This window comes from Desmodus rotundus, chromosome 7, assembly GCF_022682495.2.
Source record: "Desmodus rotundus isolate HL8 chromosome 7, HLdesRot8A.1, whole genome shotgun sequence".
Lineage (NCBI taxonomy): Eukaryota > Metazoa > Chordata > Mammalia > Chiroptera > Phyllostomidae > Desmodus > Desmodus rotundus.
In genome coordinates, this window is record NC_071393.1 from 126,545,549 (window position 1) to 126,559,836 (window position 14,288).

Here is a 14,288-nt window from a genome sequence, read left to right on the forward strand (position 1 = left end):
TCTCTTCTTTTTAAAAAAGAGAATAAAATTCTGATATGAGGACATTGAGGGACTTGAAAAATAACAGCAAAAGTGCACACCAATTGAAGTTCTGTAACTGCCAATCACTGCTACCTGCACTATTAGACCAAGAAGCACATTTTCCCCCAAATTGGAGGTTCCAGGTAAGTCTTTATAGATCCCTTACCAGACTCTTATCGGAAAGTCGTATGTATCTATGCTACTCAAAGGAGTTATTCCTCAGAGTTATGAATAAAACATCTATGGCTACCATTTTCAAGGGAAGACAACACAATGTAATCTGTTCCTGTTAAATCTAGATCTGTGAAATTAAATTTTATGAAGTGCAGATAATTAAAATTTTTCCTAAAAGTGAAAATAATTTTTAAAGTCTAATTTTAACATCAAACCTTTAAAGACTTACATTAACCACATCTGCAAAATCCAGCTTCTTAAATATGTTTTAGGTATAACAAAGTCCACTAAAGCACCAGAAAAAAAGCCCTTGCCTTGGTTAATTTTTAAGAAATCACTGACTAAAATTAATAATTTGGGAGCTGATTAGTAAAATTAGTGGAATGATAATTATATCCTTTGTTTTGATCTTTGATTTTGTATAAAAATAGTTCATATAGGGACTGCCTCATTATTCTCAGTAAAAATTGTAATTTTAATAGAAAACTTTAAAAATTAAAATGTATGCAACTCTCCTTAGAGAAACTTAATTTCCCTAAGGTGTTTTCCATTTGTCTTGTCAATATACACAACCTGGAAAATTCTCTAAAACAACTAAGTAATAGTCCACAGAATCAGAATCTCTTTGGCTTTCATGGTAGTAACTTATTCAATTGAAAAGTTCTTAATAAAATAAAGAAAAGCTCCTTATTGTTCTTATTTTTTTTTCCTCTTACTTTTTATTTGAGGCGGGAGATGAGCAGTCAAGTATCTCATTTTGTGTTGATCTGTCATTTCACCCAAATTATGCAGGTCTGTTCTTATTTTTTCTCAAATACACCAATCACTCATTCCATCTACCCACCTCCCTGCTTGAACAAATATTTTTCAACAACTGTTTTCTGAGTTAATATTTATAGACTTATAATAATTTCTTGCAATACACATATTTAAAACATAGTTTAAAAAATTATCACATACCTGTCCATCTAAGTCAAACGCTAGGCAAGCTATCCCATGTGTATGAACATCCTTCAGAACTGATATGGTCTGTACAGTGTATGAATCCCAAACACAGATATAAGGCTCTTTCCCAACTTGTCCTGTTGCTACCAACACTCGTTCAGGATGCAACGCAAGGCTGCAAAACAAACAAACACTTAAAATTACTCACAGAGCTTTTGGAGTATTTTGCATATGTAACATATATCAATGTGTAAATAAGACTTTATCCATTTAAAATAATTTGGATTTAAAATAACTTTTATAAAAATCCATGCTAGTAGTTACTATTACAATTGTGTATGTGCCAAACAGTCAACGACAGACTTCATAACCCCTGTACTATGATATGGGGTGTGTTAAACTTCTCCAACAAAGGAGTCTGCACAAGGGTCAGCTGAACCACAGCAACCAATCAGCAGCAACCCTGCCACGTTCCATTTTCTCATTTGGTGTTCATTTGTTTTCAAGCCCTCTTTCCCATTTTACTCTTTTAGGGGATAAAGTTAGACCAAATATTAGTGTCCAAAAATAGTATTTAGTAGCACTCCCACATTAGTATTAACCTTAAAGTACAAATCACATTTTAACAAGCAGAAAAGTCACTAATAATTCATAAAAAATAATCTGTGAGTCTTTAAAAACAAGACAAAGACCTAATAGTAAGAATTTATGTACATCAGCAGAAGGCAGGGAATGAATATAAATTTTTCCTTGATAAATTTTTCTACAAGTAGATTTCTACAAGGGAAAGAGCGAAACATTGATGGGAGAGAGAAACATCGACTGGTGCCTCCCTTGCACTCGGACCAGGGATCATACCTGCCGGGACGGGGATTGAACCTACAACCCTGCTATGTGCCATGACCAGGAATCAAACCCACAACCTTTCTGCTACAGGATGATGCTCCAGCCAACTGAGCACACCAGCCAGGACAATGCCCAAAGTTTTTAAAGGGGTTTCAACACTTAGCAAAGTATCCACATTGTTACATTGGGCTGGCCAAAAAGTTCCTTTCGTTTTTTCCGTACCCTGGCTCTAGTAGTGCTTAGTTTTCTTTGACAATTTTGTCAGATTGTAGTGCAACAGCTGCCGTATCAGCATGCATTTAAAAAAACTTAATCAAAATTGGTGAATTTTTTAAAAATATATTTATTGATTATACTATTACAGTTGTCCCATTTCCCCCCCTCCACTCTACTCTATCCTGCCCACTCCCTCCCTCCCACATTCCCCCCCTATAGTTCATGTCCATGGGTCATACTTATAAGTTCTTTGGCTTCTACATTTCCTATACTATTCTTACCCTCCCCCTGTCTATTTTCTACCTACCATTTATGTTACTTATTCTCTGTACCTTTCCCCCTCTCTCTCCCTCCCACTCCCCTGTTGATAACCCTCCATGTGATCTCCATTTCTGTGGTTCTGTTCCTGTTCTAGTTGTTTGCTTAGTTTGCTTTTGTTTTTATTTCAGGTGTGGTTGTTAACAACTGTGAGTTTTCTGTCATTTTTACTGTTCATATTTTTATCTTCTTTTTCTTAGATAAATCCCTTTAACATTTCTTATAATAAGGGCTTCGTGATGATAAACTCCTTTAACTTGACCTTATCTGAGAAGCACTTTATCTGCCCTTCCATTCTAAATGATAGCTTTGCTGGATACAGTAATCTTGGATGTAGGTCCTTGCCTTTCATGACTTCAAATACTTCTTTCCAGCCCCTTCTTGCCTGTAAGGTCTCTTTTGAGAAATCCGCTGACAGTCTTATGGGAACCCCTTTGTAGATAACTGTGTCCTTTTCTCTTGCTGCTTCTAAGATTCTCTCCTTCTGTTTCATCTTGGCTAATGTAATTATGATGTGCCTTGCTGTGTTCCTCTTTGGGTTCAGCTTCTTTGGGACTCTCTGAGCTTCCTGGACTTCCTGGAAGTCTATTTCCTTTGCCAGATGAGGGAAGTTCTCCTTCATTATTTGTTCAAATAAGTTTTCAATTTTTGTTCTTCCTCTTCTCCTTCTGGTACCCCTATAATTCGGATGTTGGAATGTTTCAAGATGTCCTGGAGGTTCCTAAGCCTCTCATTTTTTTGAATTCTTGTTTCTTCATTCTTTTCTGGTTGGATGTTTCCTTCTTCCTTCTGGTCCACACCATTGATTTGAGTCCCAGTTTCCTTCCCATCACTATTGGTTCCCTGTACATTTTCCTTCGTTTCTTTTAGCATAGCCTTCTTTTTTTCATCTAATTTGCGACCGAATTCAACCAATTCTGTGAGCTTCCTGATTACCAGTGTTTTGAACTGTGCATCTGATAGGCTGGCTATCTCTTTGTTGCATTATTTCTGGAGCTTTGATCTGTTCTTTCATTTGGGCTTTTTTTTTTTTTTTTTGTCTAGGGCGTGCCTGTTATGCAAAGGGGCGGAGCCTTAGGTGTTTACCGGGGCGGGATAACACTGGTCCCTGTGCTGTGACGCTGTACGTGGGGGAGGGGCCGAGAGGGAGCAATGGCACTTGCTCCACTCTCTGCTGGACTTCAGTCACTCCCTCCGCCACCCACAATCAAACTGGGCCCTTCTGGTGCTGATTCCTGAGTGGGTAGGCCTGTGCACGCTTAAGGCCCCTGTGGGTCTCTCCAACAAACTCTCCTGTGAGGCTGGGAGTTTTCTCCTGCTGCCATATTAACCCCCACGGGTGTTTTCAATCAGAAGTTTGAGGCTTTATTTCCCCGTGCCGGAGCCCTGGGTTGCACAGTCTGCTTTGCTCCCCTGCAGTTCCTCCCGGTTTATCTATGCGCGAATGTGGGGCCTCAAGGTCTGCTAGCTGTTGCACTCCCCGTTCCACAATCCGCCACCTCGCTGGGTCTGCCAGCCACCACCTTGCCTCGAGTCCTCTCCATCTCGGCTGCGTCTCTGCCCCTCCTACTGGTCTGGATGAATGTTTCTTCTTTATCTCCTTGGTTGTTGGGCTTCCATACAGTTCGATTTTCTTTCAGTTCTGGTTGTTTTTTGTTTTTAAATTGTTGTTGTCCTTCTTTTGGTGTGGGAAGAGGTACAGTGTGTCTACCTACGCCTCCATCTTGGCCAGAAGCCCAAAATTGGTGAATTTTTATACAACCATTTGAATACTGAAGATGGAAGAAGAGATGCAACATTTTCAGCCTATTATGTTTTATTATTTCAAGAAAGGTTAAAATGCAACTGAAACACAAAAAAGATTCATGTAGTGTATGGAGGTGTTGTGACTGATCAAATATGTCAAAAGTGGTTTGCAAAGTTTCTTGGTACTACTGATATTCTGGCCAAATAATCCTTTGCTGTGGGGCTGTCTTATGCATTGGAAGACATTTAGCAGCATCCCTGGCCTTTATCCACTAGACGCCAATAGTGGGAGATGGCCCCCTCCCACTACTGGCTCCCGCTATTTGAGACATACTCAAAATATCCAAATCAATAAAGTTATTGGTGAAAATGAAAAATTTGTCTCTTATTTTATGGAAAAAACTAAATGGACTTTTGGGCCAATCCAATATTTATGCAACAGTAAATGAATAAATTTGGCTAAGCCCTGAGTTTTTTAAGGTCGACTTCCTAGCCCACCAGCTAAACATGGATTACTACTATATCTAGAGTAGTGTTTTTCAACCCTGGCTGCATATGAGAGTCATTTGGAAAGCTTAAAAATTAAAAACAGAAGGAAACAACAACAAAGAAACTATACTTGAGACCCACCTTAAACAAATTAAATCAGATTTGTAGGGATGAGACTCAGCCATTGGTGGTTTTGTTACGTTTGCTTTGTTTTAACTGTCCAAGTAACTCTAACATGCAGCCAGGGTTGAGAATCAGAAATTTAGGGCAGTGGTTTCAAACTTTATAATACATCATTATCACCTGGAGGTGATTAAAATGATTGATTATTGGGTCCCATACCCAGAGTTTCTGATTAGATCTGGGGTGAACTCTGAGAATGTGCATTCCTAACAAGTTTCCAGGGGATGCTAATGTTGCTGGTTAAAGGGTCACACTCTGAAAACCAGTGATCTAGATAGAGTGTGCTTTTCAAACTTCAGTATGTTTACAAATCACCTGAGAATGTTAAAATTCAGAGTCTAATTTAGCAGGTCTGGGTGGGGTTGGAGAGCTGTATTTCTAAGGAGCTGCCAGGTGACAGCTGAAGCTGCTAGTCTGAGGACCATACATTTATGTAGCAAGGCTCTAGCGCTGCCAGCCACGTGTAATTTTTTAAATAACCAAGCAAACTAGAAGCTGCTGGGACAAACCTTAAAGTAGGTCAGTTTTGTATACTAATAATAACGTGACTCATTTTGACGACATCTTTCTGCTCCCCCTGTTCACTTGATCACCTGAGCATACAGTCTCCTGGAGTGTCTTGTGATTATAGTACATATAATTATTGCAAAACAGCTAACATCTCCACTAAGACGAAACACTCCTCACTTTACTTAATACAGCTGATTACTTCCTTCTCCCTGAAATACTCTTTTCACTAACTTCCATGACCCCACACTCTTCTTTTTCTCCTCCTGCTTCTCTGGCCACTTCTTGTCCCTTCTTTTCCATCTCCTCCAGATTCAAATGCTAGCATGCCACAGCAACTCATTTTTTAGATACTTTATCTATGCTGCCTCAGTAGTCCCATCCAGATTCAAGGCTTTAAAAACGATCTATATAAGCTGATAACGCCCACATTTATAGCAGCTCAGATCGCTTCCCTGAATTATAGACACTGATCTTCAACTGCTTAATTTACAGCCCCATTTGGTTGTCCACGAGCATCTCAAACAGAGCACTTCTAAAACAGAGCTCAGGATCTCACCTCTCTGCCACACAGGAAACTTGCTCTTCCTACAGTCTTTCCCAATTCAGTCACTGGCAACTCCATTCTTTCAGTTGTTTTGGCCAAACACTGTGATGATCACTGACCTTTCTTTTCTGTCACAATTTACATCTGATCCACCAGTAAATAATGCCACCTCTATCTTCAAAATATATCTGAGCCTCTCTCACTACTCCCACGGTTACCTCTCTGGTCCAAGCCACCAATATGTCTTGACTGGGTCACGTAACAGTCTCCTAAATGGTCTCTGCTTCCACCCTGCCCCTCTCCCTTATTTGTTCTCAGTAGAGGAGCCAGAGTGACCTTGTTAAAACATTAAGTCAAATTACATCGCTAATTTGATTAAACTGTTCCAATAACTTCCAACCTCACATAGATAGGAAGGCTAAAATCCTCTGAAGAGCCTATAAGGTCTGACACTGCCCCCACACCACCAAATCTCAGTTCTTATGACTGTCACCCCAATTGACTACACTCCGACCACAGCAACTTTCAACTGTTCCTCAAACACCCTAGGCATTCCACTTCAGGGCTTCTGCGCTTCATGGCCCCTTTGCCTGAAGTATCCTTCCCTCAGATATCCATCCACAAAGCACACTCCCTCACCCCCAAGTCTCTACTGAAGTGTTACCTTCATCCTGTACAGTGAGGCCTTCCTGGCCTCCCTATCCAAACACCTATCTAAGCTCGTCCCAACAGTCTCTACTCACTCTCCTGCCTTTCTTCTTGGCCCTTAGTTATACATGGTGCAAGAGCTCTTTTCTTTTCTTCACCTGTGGCAGGCAGGTGGTGTTCTTAAGAAAGAAAATTGATCAAGCCTCACCATAATCTGCTAAAGAGTGGTTTTTAACAGCTCTGTATTTATGGTGTGGAAACTTCATTTATTCAACACAAGTCAAAATTTTAGCTGGAAAAGCATTTCAAAATGTATGATGTTTCCATGGTGGGTCAATATATTTTGTGTTAAATGGGTTCACGGTAGCAACTTCTTCGGGTCAGGCAGGAATTAATGTAAACTGACTTATCTCCTTAATGTTTCCAGATATATGGTCAATATTTCCCAAACCTGGCTGATAATCAGAATCATTTAAGGAGCTTTTTGCCAATTCTAGGCATTTCCTCAGATTCACTAAGTCAGAATCTTCTATGGCTAGAGCCCAGAAATCTGTTTTTTTTTTTTTTTGAAATGCCCCAGATGATTCTATTTGGGAAGCACGCTGCCAATCTGTATTCTAAAGCGCGCATCCTAGAATTCTTCTTAACGTAAGCAGTTTGAGAAACGTGTATAAACCCTCCCCTCTAACCTAATACCAGAATTTTCTTAAGCATTGTTTAATATCTAGGAGCAGTACTTCAAAAGGTAAGAGAATATATTCAGATTTAGTAAAATGTCCCTGTGTTTAAGTAACTAGAATTAGGTGAGCTTAACTTTCACAGACTATATAATTCTATTCCATGGCATTTCATTTTGTCTGAATATAAAAATATTATCATTATTTGTTTTTGAAATACTGCATAGTTTAAGGGATAAAATTAACAGATGTTTTCAGGGAAAGGTAGGAATTATCTAGAACAGTTTACACTGTCATAAATGTATATTAAATGTATATTTATTACTTAATTATGGAAAAGACAAATATTTAGATTTGTATTGTAATAACTATTTTCATTTTTTTATTTTTCATGTTGAATAGATAATAAAATACTTTGCACAGTAATTAAAAATAATATGAAATAATAAATTCTTAGAAGCTATTAGGAACTTACTGTTCTATCAAGGCCTTTTCACTCATCAAAGAAATACTTATTGAGCATCTGCTTTGTGCAAGGACCCCTGCCTTAAAGTATTCAGAGTTTAAAGACACAACTGGTCTGGTACAGAGTCAGTTAGAATACTACGTGTACTAGGGACAGCACTGGTGTACCTGTGGTGTGGTACAACATGGACACATAACAGTTCACACTGATGTTTCCTACTGAACATAATACCTCATCTGGGTCTTTAAGAAAAACAGAGAGAAACAGTCATCAGACTAAATGAGTGAAGGTATAGCATCCTGGGAAGAGGTAGCATCATATGCAGTGGCCTCTTGTTAAGAGAGAACACTTGAAAGAGTTGTCTGCACTATCTTTAGCTTCCCCCCCGCGAGTCGTGGCTCTACTCTAGTTCACCACAGCAGCTCTTGTCAAGTTCACTAATGACCTCCACATCTGCCATATCCAGTGGTCAATTCTCTGTTCTCATCTCTTTTCATTTTTTATTATCATTTGCCATAGGTGGTCACTCCACTTCTTAATGTGCTTCTTTAAGTGGTATCTGGGACACATGTTAGTGTAGAAATAGGCGTTTCTTTGTTCACTTATTCTTTCATCAAATATTTATTGATTACCTATTATTTGCCAGGGACTATTCTTAGCACTAGAGGTGCAGCGATGAACCAAACATGAAACTCTGAATCATCATGGAACTTGTATCTACTGTGGGGCAATAAACAACATAAATCTTATATGGATATATAAATTATGTATATAGTATGTATATACGTATTATATATACAAGGAGGGACCAAAAACCAGAATTTATTTATAAAAAATTGTGTATTCTTACGTGTTTAAACTTTAGTCACCTTCAAAGTACCCTCCATTTGATGTAATGCACCTATCAAGATGTTTTTTCCATTGCTCGAACAGTTTTTGAACTTGTCGATTTTGATGCCTTTTAGTGCTTTCTGCTGTTTTTGTTTCACCTCTTCCACATTGGCAAAACGTTCCCCTTTGAGGACATTTTTCATCCAAGGGGGAAACATCACTCAGGGCAAAGTCAGCTGAACAGGGAGGGTGGGGCACAGGGCTCATGCCCTTCTGGGTCAAAAACTGCTGACTATTCAGTGCAGTGTGGACAGGTGTGCTTGTAAATCACCCATCATAAAATGAGCAAACATGCTGAAAGTCTTCAAAAAAATTTCACTGAGGCCGAACACAGCCTCTCACAATGCCAGTGGGTCCACTGAAAACAGATGGGTTCTAGAATGCTCACCTAGCTGGGGAGGCCTGTAGTACAAGGGGTCCCGTCCTCCAGAAGATAATTCTGGGGTCTTTTTCATCCCCTCTCATATAGTACATATAAATATGTACTATATGTAAATATAAATATATACTATATAGACACATGAGTTTTCTTTCTTAAGAATATCATCTACCACAACTGAAAAAAAGAGCTACACCTTTCGTTTTGTCTAAAATTAAAAAGTCATATCTATTGTGTTGGCCAAAAAGTCTGTATGGTTTTTTCCATAAAAGACATTTTTAATTTTCACCAATAACTTTATTGATTTGGATATTTTGAGTATGTCAGCTGTCTCCCACGTGGTAGAACATTGATTGTTCTCAATTAACGTCTCAATGTGATTGCTATCAACTTCAACTGGTCTACCCGACTGTGGAGCATCGTCCAGTGAGAAATCTCCAGCACGAAACTTCACAAACCATTTTTGACATGTCTGATCAGTCACAGCACCTTCTCCACACACTGCAGAAATCCTTTTTTGTGTTTCAGTTGCAGTTTTACCTTTCTTGAAATAATAAAGTAAAACAGGCCAAAAATGTTGCATATTTCCTTCCATCTTCAATATTAAAATGGCTACACATAAACTCAACAATTTGATAAGTCGTTTGAATGCACGCTGATATGACAGCTGTTTCAATACAATCTACCAAAACTGTTTTGAATGAAGTGAAAGACAATTAAGTACTACTAGAGCCAGCTTACTGAAAAAAAACAAACTTTCTGTACCACCCAAAAGAAGCAATGAGTATTATTCTAACCTGCAACCATATAATACAGTTTACTTTACAAGGTAAAAGATGCCATATGGTTCAGATTTTACTATTCCATGGCAAATTTTCAGGAAACTCTTTTATTGTCATAAATTGTTTTAAGGGTAAATCCTTTGTATAAAATCACAACATGTATCCATGCATTGTCATTTAAGCTCATCTCCACTTGTGAGATACTTCCGCCATGTTTAGAAAAAAGCAACTTTGAATTCCATACCTCCATAATACATAAACAGTGGGCTCAGGCAGTTCAATGCGGAGGTTCACTCACCTAAGACAACCAACTATATTCCATCAATGGGCTTGACTGGTGATAAACGATTTCAAAACTGTCAATAATAACCACTACTTCAAGAACAAACTTTCGTGCCTCGGCTGGTGTGGCTCAGTGGATTGAGCATCAGTTTGAGAACTGGAAAGTCACTGGTTAAATTCGCCATCAGGGCACAGGACTCAGTTGCAGGCCAAGTCCTCAGCTGGGGGTGTGCGGGTGCGGGGGCAACCAATGGATGTTTCTTTCTCTCCCAGAGGTCTCCCTCATAGAGGTTTTCATCCCTTTCTTTCTCCCTCCCTTGCCCTCTCTCTGAAAATAAACAAAATCTGAAAAATAAAAAAGTGAACTTGTCAAAAATGTGTTGATGGGCAGTATCTAAAAAATAAATAAATAAATTTTAAAGCTATCATATCCTTTGCAAAAACAACTGGCAAAAGTTTCAAAATACAGACCAAGCTATAAATGTGCATCTTATACTAAAATCAGTAAGTAGTCTTGCATATTTTGTAAGCTAGTGTTAAACCTGTAATAAACGCTGAGAAATTAGACAATTTCATCTTTGCAACTTGCAACAGAATACAGGGTGGCACAAAAGTAGGTTTACAGTCGTGTGTATGTGAAACATTTAATTCTCGTACTATTTTCCATATGAACACTGTAAAACTACTCCCCCCCCACCCTGTAAAAACAAGAAAAAGTCGTCAATAAAAGTCCTGCATTATTTCTTACGGCAAAACTAATTTCTATATAAATCAGTACTGACAGAAATACAACTAAAGGCTAAATTACTAGAGAAGAATAGAGATGCACGGTAAAAGGAACAAGCAACATGGACAAAATGGTAAGTCACAAGGCACCATTAATTAGCAATACGAGATGTATTAAATTTGTGCCACCAATTTCAAGATGCCATATGATTCAGATTTTACTATTCCATTGCAAATTTTCAGGAAACTTTTTTATTGTCATAAATTGTTTTAGGGGTAAATCCTTTGTATAAAATCACAACATGTATCCAATTATGCAAACATAAGAGTAATTTGCCATTCTGTAATATTTTGAGACAGTGTACGTGTAGTGCAACTATATATATCAAAGGAAGGCAAAAGCACTACCTTCTGTAGAGTTCAATGACACAATGGTAAAAATTCAAGCAGTGTGACAAGTGACAGAGCTTCTAATTACTGCTGAAGAACAAAAGCATAGTTTACACCAGCAAATGAATCATATCTAGATTTAAAAAGCCCCCATACCATACTGCTCTCAAATACCAGGGAGTACGAACAACAGAAATACACTCTGAGAAGACCTCAAAATCCTTCACGCCTCCCCCACCCACTGAACTGGACGTAATAGACGACTAGAGGAGGGCTGCTTTAACCAGGTGCAGCTACTACCCCCCGCACTGTGGGCAACCTAACACAACACGTGGGCAATAAAGAAACTGGCAAGGATTTGTGAAAAAGACAAGAGAATTGGGGTCAAGTGTACTCTTGGGGTTAATAACAAACAAATGAACCCAAAACACCCAGACTCCCTATTCTACAACCTCAGTTCTCACTCAGCTTATCTTTACTCCACCTTACCCGACCCCCTGTGTGTCCTAGGCCTCCTTTTCCCCCTTACAGATCACGGATATGCAGACACACAATATTAAAAAAGAAAACAACTTTGTTATTTAGGGAAGTTAGGCTTCTTGCCTGTAAGACACCAAACTCTAATACTGGATTTGAAATGCCCAATTTAAATCCTGTGAAACATAAATAAGGGAATAAAATGGAGTAACCAAATCCAATCACAGAATTTCTGCTAAAAATCCAGAGGCAGCACACAAACACATTCTCAAAATATTTTACATATATGCTGCTTCTGTCAAGGACAAGTACGCTGTGCAGGAAGCAGTAATCAATGGCGTGGAACAGCGATTTTCAATCTTTTTCATCCCATGGCACACCAAACAATACATTTTTTGCCAGTCTGACAAAAAAAAGGTATAATTTTAATTCACTCACACAGGAAGGCTATTGTGGTGTTGGCTGCTGTTATTTCTGTATTTGACAATCTAAGGGAAAAGAGGTCAGTGTCCTTGACTAAGGAGTCAGGTACCGCATGTTTCAAAAACTCTTGCGGCACACCGGTTGAAAATCGCTGGCCTAGAATAATTTCTGCAGCTTTTAACTTTATTCGCCACAAAAGTTCTGCTGAAGCACTGACTGAAAAGTCCATTTCAAAGACAGCATTCACTAAAGAGATGTCAACGAGCACGAGGACCAACTTTAGGATACCGCCCAAAGGAGAATTATATAAAATGGGGAGAAAAATATGATTTAAGCAAGAAATACAAAAGTAAACTTATTTAGGAGTACTTTAAAGAAGAGGAGACAAGGGGACTGGAAAACGGTAGAATTGCTTTTAGCAGCTTCTTTCGGGTGAAACCTACCCCCAAAGTGCCTTTAGGAGTGCAAATGTTAATGTCCAATGAATTGCCTGAAGGCTGCCGGGGTTTCTTTTCTATCTGTTGGTAACAGCAGGCGGTGAAACCTGAACTAATTATTATGGTCCAGAGGTGAGTGCCCTCCACGATGCCATGGGGGCGCGCTCCCCAGGACCAGCCTACAGCGGGCGGTACTAGGTTTTGATCAGTTCATTAGGTGAAGAATTCCCCCCTGGCGCCCTACGAATTCGTCTAATGAGAAATCTCGGGCGGGACTGAGAGTGAGTGCATTGCTACCCGAATAACCTTTTTGCAGTACCATAAATTTGTTGGAGGAAGAAAGGTACAAAGACAAAAAACCGAGCGCCAGTCGTGGACTTGGTGTCCCGCTCCGCCCTTAGGGAGACTCTAGAACCCAAAGGTGGGGAAAGGCGTTCGTAGGGGGTGAACAGGGTGAGTTCCGGACAAGACACTTGCGGGGCTCTCTCCGGGGCGATGCTTCCTGCAGGACGCGGTCACCGCACCCAGAAGGTCGGGCCAGTGCAAACTCCGAGAACTGCGCGCAGCAGGGACCGCTGCCGCCCCCGCCCCCCAGTACCTGATGATGTCGTCGCTGTGGCCCCGGTAGAACTTCTGCCGGTGTTCCCGCGGGCTGTACACCACGCCGACGCCCGCCACGAAGTACACGATCTCCTTGGCCGCTGTGTAGTAGAGGTTGTTGCGGCACTGGTGGCCCCGGTAGCCGTACACCCACTCGAGCCGCAGGTGGCAGCTCGGGGCGCTCCGGGCCGCCATGACGGGGCGCCCACCCCGCCGCTCTGGCTCGCGGCGGCGGCCGCCAGCGGCGGCGGTCGGGCGAAGAAAGCCCTCCAGCTGGCGGCCGGGACTTGCCGCCTGCCGCGTCCTCTAAACCGCGCCTGGCAGGTGCATGTCGCTTCTTCTGGCCGCCGCCGCCTCAGCCCACGGGCGGGAGGAAAACCTTCGCCTCGCGAAACATGCTGAGAGCAGCGGGCGCCGCCAGCCGTCAAGTGGGTGCCGCGCGCCCTTCGCCCGCCCCGGCGCGCTCCGTCTCAGCCCGCTGCGCTAAGGCGGCCAGCGGGGTGAGCTAGGGCCCGCCTCCCGCCTCCACTCCCCAGCGGCCGCCCGCGCACCCGGCTCCCAGCCCGAGCCACCTGCGGCGTCCGCCCTGCGCCGCAGCCCCGTCCCGCTGCCCCGCGAGCCCGCGCCGCGCGCCTCGGGGCCGAGAGGAGCAGCCTCGCGCGGCCCCGCCCACTCGCCGGCGCCGGCGCGCTCGTCCCGCCCCTCCGCTCCCAGCGCGGGGCCGTGAGAACGCGGCGTGATCCCGGGAGCCCTCGCCGGGTCGCCGCTCCTGCGCCGTCGCGCTCCTCCGACGTCGAGCCCCGCCACCTGCGGCCTTGACGAGCTACCCCTGCGCCCAGATGGCGACCCTCCGGCGCGCGGGGAGCTGAGCCCTTAGGAAGACGACCAGGTCGCGGGCGGACCCTCGGCGACCCACGGCCCCTATTGCTGGGAGTCCTCGCTGGGGAAGCGCCTGCTAGTCTCGCAAGGTCTCGCTCCGGGCCAGGACTACATTCATGCCTGGGAGAATCAACACCAGGATACTAACCTCATTTTTTTTTTTTTTTTTTGAGACCGTGTGTGTGTTTCTTGCTGTTTCAATGTGCTCGCTACACCAGACATTGACTGGGGAGAACACC

The 14,288-nt window shown here is 42.0% G+C and overlaps 1 protein-coding gene across 3 annotated transcripts in view; it reads right to left on the reverse strand.

The window, feature by feature from the left end:
• The window catches only part of EML5 (EMAP like 5), a 115,491-nt gene extending 101,666 nt beyond the window's left edge, over nt 1–13,825 (reverse strand). For 2 of the 3 annotated variants that reach the window (XM_053929020.2, XM_053929019.2), the window contains exons 1-2: nt 13,169–13,825; nt 1,156–1,315 (exon numbers count right to left, since the gene is read on the reverse strand). In XM_053929020.2, the coding sequence (XP_053784995.1) occupies nt 1,156–1,315; nt 13,169–13,365 (357 nt within the window). In that variant the 5' untranslated portion in view covers nt 13,366–13,825. The remainder of the gene's footprint in view (nt 1–1,155; nt 1,316–13,168) is intronic. The other variant, XM_053929018.2, reaches the window with a different exon arrangement.
• Between the last annotated feature and the right edge of the window lie 463 nt (nt 13,826–14,288).